Genomic DNA, 13,679 nt, shown 5'->3' with positions numbered 1-13,679 from the left:
CATTGCGTGTGTGTGTATCTACATCCGATATTTTCGGCATTGCCTGTCACCTATTCAACAATATATCAGTCTGACAGTCATGTGTGCATAACGCCGAGAAGCATAATCTCCTGGTCTTTATAGTAAGAGGACTATCGTATAATGGGGAGGGGCACCAAAACAATTATGTTACATAGTGGGTGAGTGATATTGTTCTTATAATGGCAATGGTATGTATTGTTGTTTAGCCATGGGATATGATATTGACGTATAAACTGAGTCATGTTGTATCAGAGAGTTATCACACGGATATATATTACAGTTCATATTTACATAAAGGTATCATTATTTTATAAAAAGAATAATATATGCTTCATACCTTTTCTTCTATCTTCACTGTTGAGCCCCGTGATGAAACATGAAATGACCAACGTCATAACCAATTGAGACATCTGTCCTTCCTTCTTTTGTGAAACCACAGAACAACACTTTATATTTTTTAAATATAAATCTATTCCAGCAGTCTCAAATGGTCTTCACAAAATGTCTGCATTTCATATCTACATGCTTGTTCTTCACAACCTCACTTCCTGGCGTGAAGCACGTTTGTTCCTGGTCCTGGATATGACCTAAAACTATATCCGATGGTGAGGCCCACCTTGCAGGCCTTGGGGAGTGTGGAGCCACCTTTTAATTGCCATTGCTCCCAGGTCCACTCTGATCCGGAGTGGTAGTACCTGTTAGGGTCCTAACTATGGGTTAAATAGAATCCGACTTAAAAAACAAATATACTCCATTAAAAATCGTTCCTCAAAATAACTAGATTCAGCATTAAATAACCTGAAAAAGGTTGATATGCCGTAAAACAAAAACAACCAACGTCTGTTCACTTCCGTGACCAAACTCAAACTCTTCCCTCTCTCTAACCTTCTCGACCTCTTGACCTCAGTTCCGTTATGTCATCATTCCAAAAAGCACACGTCTCTCAACTTGCGACCTTTCCACGTATACCTGCCCAAGGTTATTTTGTTTATATTTAACCTAGCTAATTTATGTAAACATCTTCAGCTAAAACCCATTGCTATGCTTTATTCTCTAAACAATAACTCCCAATATAAACTATTTTAACAATATCACTGGATAGATAGATAAATAGATAGATAGACAGATAGATCGATAATAACTAATTTCATTTTTAACCATGTTATTTATTTTTTTTTTTTTTAATTACATTTTCACCCCAAACAAGGCACATTGCCACTTTGATGTAGGGGGCTACTATCAGGGACAAAAGCTATAGGGGTACTATGTAGGGAGTTGGGCAGCAAGATGTCGGTTCACGTTACACTTAACTTCTGCATGTCAGTACATTTAGGGAAACAGGGACCCGGAAGGGAATTCCAAAGTCTAGCAGTTCTGGGGAAGAAACTACTGGAGTAGAAGGCTCTTTTACATCTAGGGATCTCTACTGTGAAGGGGTGGGATTTAGCTGCTTGTCAGATTTGTCGGGGGTATTTATGTCGGGGAGGTACAAGTGCTTGCAGTTCGTCAGAGCAAGCACCGTTAAAATACTTGTAGAACAGGCAGAGGGATGCAACATTTCGTCAATGGGACAGAGGCTGAAATTTAGATAACAGTTCAGGACCTATTAGATTGGCGACTCTCTTTTGAATCTTGTCTAGGAGCGAGAGACTAGTAGCAGATGCACCAGCCCAAATATGACAACAGTACTCCATACATGGAGTAATGGTGGCCTTATAGAGGTACAGGATACTTTCGGGCATTAGTAGCTTTCTAGCACGGTAGAAAGAACCTACCTTCTTCGCAGTGGTCCTGGCAATACTCTCAATGTAATTGTTCCAATTCATGTTTCCTGTGAACATTAGGCCAAGGAGTTTAAAGGATGTATTTTCAGATAAAGAGTCATTGGCCATTGCTATTGGTGGTAGAGAAGGTTTCTTGTAATTATTGAAGGAAACAAGTTTAGTCTTGGCAGCATTGAATGTGACCATCCATTTTTGTCCCCATTGCACTACAGATTGGAGGTCATCTACAGATTTGAACCTTGGTATATGGGAGATTTGGATCTGTTGAACAAATTTGATTTGGTTTTGGTAAAAATAGCTACTAATGGGTCGAAAAATAATTGGAACTTGCCGACTTAGACTAGATGAGTTATTTCTACGCACAAACGTACATTTATATCTTTAACAATTTTAAAAAGTTTTTGAATGTGTATGAACTTAGCTCAAACAGTAACGAATGCGGTTGAAGCACTAGTTGTGGTTTCGATTTTAGCTGATGGTACCCAAGTCATTTTTCTTTTTAACTTTTGATCTCATTACTATATATAGGGTACAATATAATAATCAATAGAGAATTGCCTCTAAAATAACAGATGCAAAGTCTGCATGAATTAGAATATCTTATTTAAGTGTATTATACGACCTGGCAACGACGGGCGGCCCACGAGTATATATATATATATATATATATATATATATATGGAGAGAGAGAGAGAGAGAAATATAAAGGAACAAACTGAGTTATAAAACATCGCTCTCTCTCTCTCTCTCTCTCTCTCTCTCTCTCTCTCTCTCTCTCTCTCAATATATATATATAAATATATATATATATATATATATATATATAGGGAGAGAGAGATAGATAGATAGATAGATAGATAGATATGTTATTATTTCAAAAATATTCGTTAACTTTTCCTGTTTTATGTTTAAGATTTCCAAAATTTTTCTTCATTATCATTCACTTATTTTTTGTTTTATTTATTTTATTTTATTTTTTTTTTTTGCATGAAGGCGATTGCTTGGACAAATGCAGCCCATCGGTACAACCCACGTCTTTGCCCCCAAAGTCCAACAACACCCATCCATATCCGAACAATGCAACAAGCCACGGTTGCTTCCCCAATCGAAACAAAACCTTCTCGCAGTAAGTAACAATTCTAGAAAAATAAGCTTTTTTTGAACAACAACAAAAAACTTTTGAACAACAAAATAAAATAAAAAATATTTTTAAACAGCAAAATAAAATAAAAAACTTTTTGAACAACAAAATAAAATAAAAAACTTTTGAACAACAAAATAAATAAAAAACTTTTTGAACAACAAAATAAAATAAAAAATATTTTTAAACAACAAAATAAAATAAAAAACTTTTTGAACAACAAAATAAAATAAAAAACTTTTTAAACAACAAAATAAAATAAAAAAACTTTTGAACAACAAAATAAAATAAAAACTTTTTGAACAACAAAATAAAATAAAAAAACTTGAACAACAAAATAAAATAAAAAAAACTTTTTGAACAACAAAATAAAATAAAAAATATTTTTAAACAACAAAATAAAATAAAAAACTTTTTAACAACAAAATAAAATAAAAAACTTTTGAACAACAAAATAAATAAAAAACTTTTTGAACAACAAAATAAAATAAAAAATATTTTTAAACAACAAAATAAAATAAAAAACTTTTTGAACAACAAAATAAAATAAAAAACTTTTTAAACAACAAAATAAAATAAAAAACTTTTTGAACAACAAAATAAAATAAAAAAACTTTTGAACAACAAAATAAAATAAAAACTTTTTGAACAACAAAATAAAATAAAAAAAACTTGAACAACAAAATAAAATAAAAAAAACTTTTTGAACAACAAAATAAAATAAAAAATATTTTTAAACAACAAAATAAAATAAAAAACTTTTTAACAACAAAATAAAATAAAAAAACTTTTGAACAACAAAATAAAATAAAAAACCTTTTGAACAACAAAATAAAATAAAAAACCTTTTGAACAACAAAATAAAATAAAAACTTTTTGAACAACAAAATAAAATAAAAACTTGAACAACAAAATAAAATAAAAACTTGAACAACAAAATAAAATAAAAAATATTTTTAAACAACAAAATAAAATAAAAACTTTTGAACAACAAAATAAAATAAAAAATATATTTAAACAACAAAATGAAATAAAAACTTTTTGAACAACAAAATAAAATAAAAACTTTTGAACAACAAAATAAAATAAAAAATATTTTTAAACAACAAAATGAAATAAAAACTTTTTGAACAACAAAATAAAATAAAAAACTTTTTAAACAACAAAATAAAATAAACACTTTTTAAACAACAAAATAAATATTTTTAAACAACAAAATAAAATAAAAAACTTTTTGAACAACAGAATAAAAAAAATTTTTAAACAACAAAATAAAATAAAAACTTTTTGAACAACAAAATTAAATAAAAAACTTTTTGAACAACAAAATAAAATAAAAAAAACTTTTGAACAACAAAATAAAATAAAAAACTTTTTGAACAACAAAATAAAATAAAAAATATTTTTAAACAACAAAATAAAATAAAAAACTTTTTGAACAACAAAATAAAATAAAAACTTTTTGAACAACAAAATAAAATAAAAAACTTTTGAACAAAAAAAATAAAATAAAAAACTTTTTGAACAACAAAATAAAATAAAAAACTTTTGAACAACAAAATAAAATAAAAAATATTTTGAACAACAAAATAAAATAAAAAATATTTTAAACAACAAAATAAAATAAAAACTGTTTAAACAACAAAATAAAATAAAAACTTTTTGAACAACAAAATAAAATAAAAACTTTTTGAACAACAAAATAAAATAAAAACTTTTTGAACAACAAAATAAAATAACAACTTTTTGAACAACAAAATAAAATAAAAACTTTTTGAACAACAAAATAAAATAAAAACTTTTTAAACAACAAAATAAAATAAAAAACTTTTTAAACAACAAAATAAAATAAAAAATATTTTTAAACAACAAAATAAAAAATATTTTTAAACAACAAAATAAAATAAAAAACTTTTTAAACAACAAAATAAAAAATATTTTTAAACAACAAAATAAAATAAAAACATTTTAAACAACAAAATAAAAAATATTTTTAAACAACAAAATAAAATAAAAACTTTTTGAACAACAGAATAAAAAATTTTTGGAACAAGAAAATAAAAAAAAAATTGGAAGTTTATTGGGGCTTTTTTATTTAAATATTTATTTTTTTATTTTAATATTTAATTTTATTACAACTGGCATCACACATGCATTTCATGCAAAATTTGATGCAATTTGACCAAATAGTTTTAAAGTGTATATTACTATCATTACTATTGAAAATTGGGTTATCTTCAAGTTTAGTCACCCTGTGTTTACGAAGGCTTTGTGCAGAGTTGTTGGCTGCAAAATGAAACAAGTTTTTTTTTCATTGTTTGTTTTCAACTATCAAATGAACAAAAAATTGAGTGCATCGAATCTTCAATTTTTCACAGAAATAATTTTTGCTACAAATTCAAATTCTATTTGTGTCTCCTCCTTCCCATCCTCCTCCTCATCATCATCATCAGCAGCATAATCATCATCATCAGCAACAACATCTTCAATATCATCATCATCATTAACAACAACATCAGCATCATCAACAACACCATCATCATCGTCGTCATCATCATTAACATCACCGTCACCATCATCATCGTCATCATCAACATCATTATTAACAACATCATCATTAACATCATCGTCATCATCATCATTAACATCATCATCATCATCATCATCATCAACACCATCATCATCATAATCATCATCATTGTCATCATCATTAACATCGTCATCATCGTCATCAACATCATCATGATCATCATCATCCTTATTAACAACATCATCATCATCATTAACATCATCGTTATCATCATCATTAACATCATCGTCATCATTGTTATCATCATCATCATGTTTAACATCTGCTTTACATGCTAACACATTTCTTAGGAATTGACTTTCAAACTAACCGATCTCTGGCCAACTATTATTTAGCTCTTTTTTTCTCTTATCATTTCCTCGCATGTTTTTCTTGTTTTTTTCCTCCTTCAATTTAACCTGTAACCTCAACTGTTCTAAATCTACTAACGCAAGAACTCTCATCCATTCTTTCAACGTGACCATACTATCAAAGTCTCCTGTTTTGCTCACATCTTCCTATACTCTCCAAATTTAAACTTCCTCAGGGTTCATCAGATCCAAGCCTGTCTTCAAGACATAATATCATTCTCATATTATTTCTCTCCATGCAGCGCATGTCCTCAATCCTTACTGACCAAATACATTTGCATACATCATCACACTGCGTACACATGCCTGATAAATCCTTCCCTTCATTGACAACGGTAACGCTATGCAAGTTAGTAATGACACAAATTCTTTGAACTTACACCATCGTTTTTTATTCGTTTGTTTTTTATTCATTGTGATCGTATGAAAATTAAACTTATGATGATGATGATGACGATGACGACGATGATGATGATGACGAAGACGATGACGATAATGATGACGATGATGATGACGATAATGATGACGATGATGATGACGATGATGATGACGATTATGATGATGACGATGAGGATAATGACGATGGTGATGACGATGACGATGATGATGACGACAATGATGATGATGATGACCTATAATCGCTATTTTTTCTATGTGTTATTCGTTAAAAATGAAAAACGAAAATTGATTGTATACTGTTTCTCTCACAGGAAATAAAGTTGCTCTCGAAGTGCGGACACCTTCTCATGCATGGAACAAGAATTCAATGTTTCTAAAAAGGTAAAACTGATCAATTTTGTTAGAATGCAAGACTAAATAATAAAATCAGAGAAAGTAATATATATATATATATATATATATATATATATATAGAGAGAGAGAGAGAGAGAGAGTCATCCACATACAGTACTGTTTCACTGTTTCGCAGCTCATCAGTGTGGCTAGACAGGCAACTGCTTCAAGCCAGGATCGAAACCCGACCTCCCAAATGACAGTCAAGGCTTCTCACCATTACGCTATACGGCTACTGCTGTGTGGGTAATGAATTAACAATGTTTTCACGTTGTCCAAATGCCTCCGCTCAATTTGTTTACACGCTTAATACGCTAATGGCAGTTTGTTTATCACTTCCCAATATGCTCAACTCAAGATAGGGAGCATTATAGTCATCCACATGCAGTACTGTTTCGCTGTATCACAGCTCATCAGTGCAGCTAGAAAGGCAACTGCCTCAAGCCAGGATCGAATCCTGGCCGCCCAAATGACATCATAATAATAAATCATAATTTAGTAATTTAAATTTTATGATTTGAAACGGTTAATTTTAAATCTAGAATTTTTATTGTATGCAAAACAAAGAATACGTTTTAATAAATATATTTCCTTAACCCATGAGTTTTCGATGTTTATTCATCTCCTCATAGGAAAATATTAGCAAATATTATAAAGGGTTTGCAACTTATTGGCTAAAGGTAATAAATAGAGAAAAAAAAAACAATTTGGTCATGATTACTGTAATGATTTTGGGAGAGACGGGGAACAACTAGAGAAAATAATAATAATTAAATAAAACAATATCAATGCAAATAGCAAACCCCCTCCTCCTCCATATCAAGCGTAAAGCCAGATTCAACTCTCCTTTCCTCACGCTCAACATCGTCAGCAGTGAGATCTTCCCCCCTTTCACTGCTATTCGCCTTTCTTTTGCTGACCCCCATTTTTTCCTCTGTAAAGCATCACGTGCGAGAAAAAACTCAGAAAAAAAGAGGAAGAAAATATCTTAGCGGGAGAAATCAAAAAAAAAAAAAACCGCCTTCATTTTGGTGTGAAGTAGCCACAAGACGAGATGCAAAATTTATTGCTCCGTCATTCCGATGCCAGGATGGAGAATGTCCATCGTCCAACCGGGGAAATAAATGCCACAACAATTCACACAAAGGTGATTAAAGAGAAACGGACAGATACCACATGTCTTAAACTGGACGAGAAAATTAAATTTCAAGTTGCCTAAAAGAGAAACTACAAGAAATGTTCATATAAAAATGTTACTCATAAGAGACGATATAAAAACGATACACAGCGCGTGAAATTCTCATGTTGGTGAAAACCGCACCAACGAAACAGAAGAGAAACTGGTATATGGTGACATGTTCGCATTTACAGACTTTTATAAAAATCAACACTGGCCATTTTATTTGGTTTATCTGCAGATAAGTACCCCTTTATAATAACCCATCTACCAAACCCCGGCCTAACCCCCATCCATGAAGGATTTTCACGAGATTGGTATCATTTTGAAGCTCAACAAATATCAAAAAATTGGCCCCAAAATATTAATTCCTTAACCCTCAACTGGGCACTTTTCTATGCCGATATTTTCAAAAGTCATTGCCTCTTTTCGATTGTCTAACACTAATTTAAACCTATGTCACTTCCGGTTTGGCGATGGGCGCAACAGCTAACGTGTCATTTTTTTTTTTTTTCACTTTCTTTTCTGTCTTTGCGGTATAGGTTCAAGCTTGCATGCCTACTACCACTTTTTTTTTTTTTTTGCTCACAATTTTCCTTTTTTTTTTTTTTTGTTCAACCAACACCTTTATACGTACTTCCACTTTCCTTTCAACCTTCGCGTCACAGGTTCAAATCTGCCTACCTATTACAACTTTTTTTTGTTTTGCTCAACACACACCTAGAAATACCCGGGCAATGCCGGGCACTCAGGCAAGTTATTATTATTTCAGAGTAGTCTCAACTTTTGGATGCTTTTAGTTGGATTGCTTTTTTTTTTTCTTGAACATCAGGTCAATTCCTTTGACTTTAACGCAGCAAAAATGTAAAGGTACAGCTGGAATGCCTAAAATCAAAGGAATTGATCTGATGTTCCAGGAAAAAGATCCAATTAAAAACATCCAAAATTTGAGACTACTCCGAAATAATAATCATAATACTAAATGGAAACTATGTAGTTATAAGTTAACTCCCCAGCCCCCTCAAAAACTATAGTGCCGGTATCAACTGACGACACACCAAAGGGTCGAGGAGGATGGAAAGACCGAGGAGAGAAAGCACGAACCAGACCTCCACTGGATAAGTGTGAAGATAATTGGGACCTTGCGGAGGCTTATTGTCACCCAAATTTCAGTGATGATCAATGGTCGCTAACGAGGGATACAATGTGCAAGAACATTGTAGCATAAACTACTATGAATTAGGGGACAGATTTACAAGAGCATTCTAAGGGAGGAATCGAGATATTTGTTCACATTACATTTAATTTTCTACAGGTGTGTACAGTCGAAGAAACCTGAAGCAAGGGGGGACTTACAAAGGCAACATTTTTTATGAGGAAGTCACCATTTATCAAGACCCAAAGGCCACTAGAGGATAGGGGTTAATGAGTGTAAGGTAGTCATTGAGACAGCAGCATAGTGATTGGTAGTGATGGAAATTAAGGGGACGGCTCTACAAGAACTTGTTTACATTAGACTTGAACATGACTATGTTGTAGTAAGCTTGAAAGCAGGCTAATGGAACAGAGCTCCACAAGTGAGCACTTCTAGGAAAGAAGCTTTGTTCATGTAATTTGTATTTAGATTTAGGCACTGATAGAGAGGTGTGGAAATTGTTGATAGTGGTTGTAGAAAGTTGAGTGCTTGCTATGAAAATCTGTTGGGGAGATCATAGATTGAAGCTAACTTTTGACTAGCGCCAACCCACGTTACCTCAATCATATATCATCCTCACCCTCATCACTTGATGTGAAAAGCTGCATTTTTATTTTTTTATTTTTTACTAGGATGGCCATCACTTATTAAAGGACAGAGGTCATCTATAATATAAATCTCACCTGTCTGTTTAAATGCATGTATGTATGTATGTTTGTATGTATGTTTGTCACTGGCGACTAAACTGGTTCCCCCACCACACTTGTTTGGTGAGGAGGGCGGCTAGTCTCCCTGAAGGATAAAAAACAATACCTTCCAAAGGGCGAATGAACTCTTTTTCGGGTCAACGGCCAACTAGCACGGTGTATATTTGTGCGTGTGTGTATATGTGTATTGGGGTGGAGAGGGCTCCCGTAAGCCGTGGTGAAGGCAACCTTTCTAGGAGAAGCAAATCTCTGATTTAAAAAACCATAAAGCGGAAGACCATTACCCGCATTAAGCTGGTCTGCAGTTTAATTTGTTGCTGGCTATCTTGCTCTTGCTTGTTGCTGGATCTCAACATTTTGAACCGAGAGAGAGACTTAGCTGTCGTACAAAGCTAAGACTCTGTAACATCATATTTGTATAGATACTCCCTCAGGCATTTGGGCTCATGAATTTTAAATGTCTGAGGCAGTGGCACTCGTCTGACAAGACGTTGCAATCATCATGTTTGTCTAAAACTTTTGACAGAGGCGACGGATCTTCATGAGATTAGTATCATTTTGAAGCTCGATATCGAGGACAACAAATATCGAAAAATTGACCCAAAACATTAATTCCTTCACCCTCAACTGGGCACTTTTCTACAGGAAGGGGTCGCTTTTTCGTCGATATTTTCAAAAGTTATCCCCTCTTTTCGATTGACTAGCCTTAAATTGTCACTTCTGGTTTGGCGATGGACGTAACAGCAAAGGTGTCACTTTTTTTTTTCACATTCTTTTCCTCCTTAGCGGTACGGGTTCAAGCCTGCCTGCCTACTACCACTTTTTTTTTTTGCTCAACGCACACCTCCAACTACCCGGGCAACGCCAGGCACCCAGGCTAGTTCTAGTATAAGGGATAAGTGTAAGGTAGACGGTGAGGCAACAAGATCTGTAATGTTGGAACTTGAGTAAGGCTCGATTATTTAACTGGGCGACTCCACAGGAACTTATTCACAGTAGATGTGAAAATGGCCGTGTTATAGTCAGTCAAGAAGCAGACCCATCTTATCACATTCCACAGACGGATACTTCTAGGAAAGAAACTCTGCTCATGGAATTTTTGTTTAGTTTTCGGCATGGATAAAGAGTGAGGGGAGTTGTTGGCAGTTGTTGTAGCAAGGCAAGTATTTGTTGCGAATGTTTTACCACTTGTTTCTATGCAGTGATATGCACAGTTTATCCACCTTTGATTTGAAAACGACCATGTTGTAGTCAGTCGGGAAGTAGACACAGAAATGTCGACTTTATGTACTTTTTTTTTCTTTTCAGGGAGAAACAGATCCCGACTCGAATGTCCTGTGCGAAACATCCTTACGGATTGTCTCCTGAGAATTACGCTCATCCGTGTTGCACGAGACAAGACGACAGAGGATCGCTGAGCGATGCTTCCATTCCGTCCACCATACCAGAACGGACAAAACCGTCCAGCAAACACTTAGCTCAGCGTTCCAGCAGTAAGTGAATTGTTCTAAATGGATGTTAATGTTAATTTCTGTTAATAAAAATCCGTCAATCGACACTTTCTGAAGCTGGGGTTGCACCAAAAGAAGGTCATGCTGACTGTTTGGTGGTCTGCGACAAATCTCATCCATTATTTTTTTGAATGCAGGTTAAACAATTAGAGCGAAGAAGTACTGTCGATAAATGGATGAAATGCATCAGAAACTTTAACAACACCCAGCATTAGTCAACAGAAAAGACCCAATTCTCCTCCAAGATAATGCCCAACTGCACGTTGCTAAACTGACCCAGCAGAAATTGAATGAATTAGGTTTCAAGCATCTCGACAACTTTCTGCGTAAAAAATGCTTCAAAAACCCAAGTGATATCAAAAACATCCTCAGCGTCTTCATCGGTACCAGAACGCAAGACTTTTATGTTACTCACATAAATACATCGGCAAAAATGTGTTGATTCTGACGGTGCTTATTTCTATCAATGAATTTTTGTTTGAGCTGAGATATGTTCATCTGAATTTCAAAGTTAAAAACCACAGGAATTTTATTGTTAACCTGATATATCCCACAAAAGAAAGGAAAATCATTAAGGAAAAATGATGAATTGAGTCAAGATGAGAAGATAGAGCTTTTTCTTTTTACATGGAGGTCACCACTTATCAAGGCCTGGAAGCCACTCGGGGATAAGGGTTATTGCATGTACAGTACAGTAATCAATGGGATAGTATTGTAGTAATCGTTAGTATTGGAGATTTGATAAAGTGTCTTACTTAAGGGGGTGGTTCATCAGGAATTTGTTTATGTTGGGCTTGAAGACATCCAAGTTGTAGTCAGGTGGGAAACAGGCAAACGGAACAGAGTTCAACAGGCGTGCACTTCTAAGAAAGAAGCTTTGTTCATGGAATCTACGTTTTGATTTAGGCACAGATAGAGAGTGGGGAAAATTATTGACAGTGGTTTCAGCTAGACGGGTGTTTTTCGTGAAAGATTGGGAGGGGGAGCAGAGATTGGAGCTCAGACGAACACTTCCCATGGAAATAACGAAGCTGAAAAAATTGACAAATCAAATGATGCGGGTATCTACCCAGACTCAACTAAATGTATTGTCTGACGTATGTAGAATGAGTAATATTGAAAAATCTTCTAAGATGAAGTTACTCTTCAATGCAAACAAATTATTACTGAAGTTAAAATCAAGGACAGGTTCAAATCTTTATCCCGAGCTTGAGAAACCTTCAAATCTGATGATTATTGTTTTAAAATAAAATAAGTGTCTCATTAAACGGGTGTTTACACTGAGAGCTTGTGTGATAATAAAACTTCACCTCAGCAAAAATAACCTTCTTAGTAATATGCAACATGGTTTTCATTCTGCTGGATCTACAGCAAATGTGCTAACAGTTATATCTCATAGGATTAGCGAATCTCTCGACGGAAGCTTCCTTTCTTGGGCAATTGCTCTTGACATATCAAAGGTCTTTGATAGGTTATGGCATAAAGGTCTACTCCACAAGATCTCCAGCTATGGGCTATGGTATAGCTGGAAATGTCTTTTCAATTATTAAATCATTTCTATCTATAAGAGTAATGGTTGATGGGCAGAAATCAGAAGCTCACAGTATTAATGTTGGAGTCCTTCAGGGGTCCATCCTGGGCCTAACTCTCTTCCTGATCTACGTCAATGATCTCCCAAATCACATCCTAAGATCATTTGTAGACATTTATGCTGATGACACTACCATCTATAGCAACACATCGAAGGATGTAAACGACCAAGTTCTCTCTGATTCTCTCTCCTGATCTTGAGCACGTGGTACAATGGGAAAAGAGGTGGCTGGTTACTTTTAATGCATCTAAGACCAAGCTTCTATCTTTACATTATTTATTCTCTGATCCCTGTCTGGCATCAATTGAAATGAATGGCTCTCATCTTGGAGAGGATTCATATTTTGATAAATTTCTTGGTCTGATCTTTACTCCTGATCTTAAATAGAATATGTATGTCAAACTTGCTGGAAAAATGCTGGGATCCTTCTACCGCTCCAGTAGATATCTCACTGCTGATGCAATTCTCTACATATAAGAGCCAGGTAAGGATGGAGTACTGTTGCCACATCTGGGTAGGAGCTGCTAGAAAGGTCTTATCCTGCCTTGATAGAGTTCAAAATAAACTTTGTAGCCTAGTGGAGGATGCCCTTTTCTCTTCCCTGCAATCACAGAAGAGACGTTGCAAGCCTGTTTCTGCTTTATCGTTATTTTCATGACAAGTGCTCGTCTGAACTCTAATCTATGGTCCCCTCTCACCAAATTTTCATAAAAAACACTCGTCTAGCTGAAACCACTATCAATAATTTTCCCCCACTCTTTATCTGTGCCTAAACCTAAACGTAGATTCCATGAACAAAGCTTCTTTCTTAGAACTGCAT

The 13,679-nt window shown here is 34.1% G+C and overlaps 1 protein-coding gene across 4 annotated transcripts in view; it reads left to right on the top strand.

Annotated features, from left to right (window-relative positions):
- The window catches only part of LOC145256497 (uncharacterized), a 108,137-nt gene that overhangs the window by 73,863 nt on the left and 20,595 nt on the right, over nucleotides 1-13,679 (top strand). For all 4 annotated transcript variants that reach the window (XM_080115451.1, XM_080115450.1, XM_080115448.1 and 1 more), the window contains exons 10-12: nucleotides 2,799-2,931; nucleotides 6,597-6,666; nucleotides 11,066-11,250. In XM_080115451.1, coding sequence (XP_079971577.1) covers nucleotides 2,799-2,931; nucleotides 6,597-6,666; nucleotides 11,066-11,250 — 388 coding nt within the window. The remainder of the gene's footprint in view (nucleotides 1-2,798; nucleotides 2,932-6,596; nucleotides 6,667-11,065; nucleotides 11,251-13,679) is intronic.

Source organism: Euprymna scolopes, chromosome 32 (assembly GCF_053919585.1).
Source record: "Euprymna scolopes isolate OS-2025 chromosome 32, ASM5391958v1, whole genome shotgun sequence".
Lineage (NCBI taxonomy): Eukaryota > Metazoa > Mollusca > Cephalopoda > Sepiida > Sepiolidae > Euprymna > Euprymna scolopes.
The sequence above is the reverse complement of the archived record's forward strand: the minus strand, read 5'-3'. Positions and strand labels throughout refer to the sequence as shown.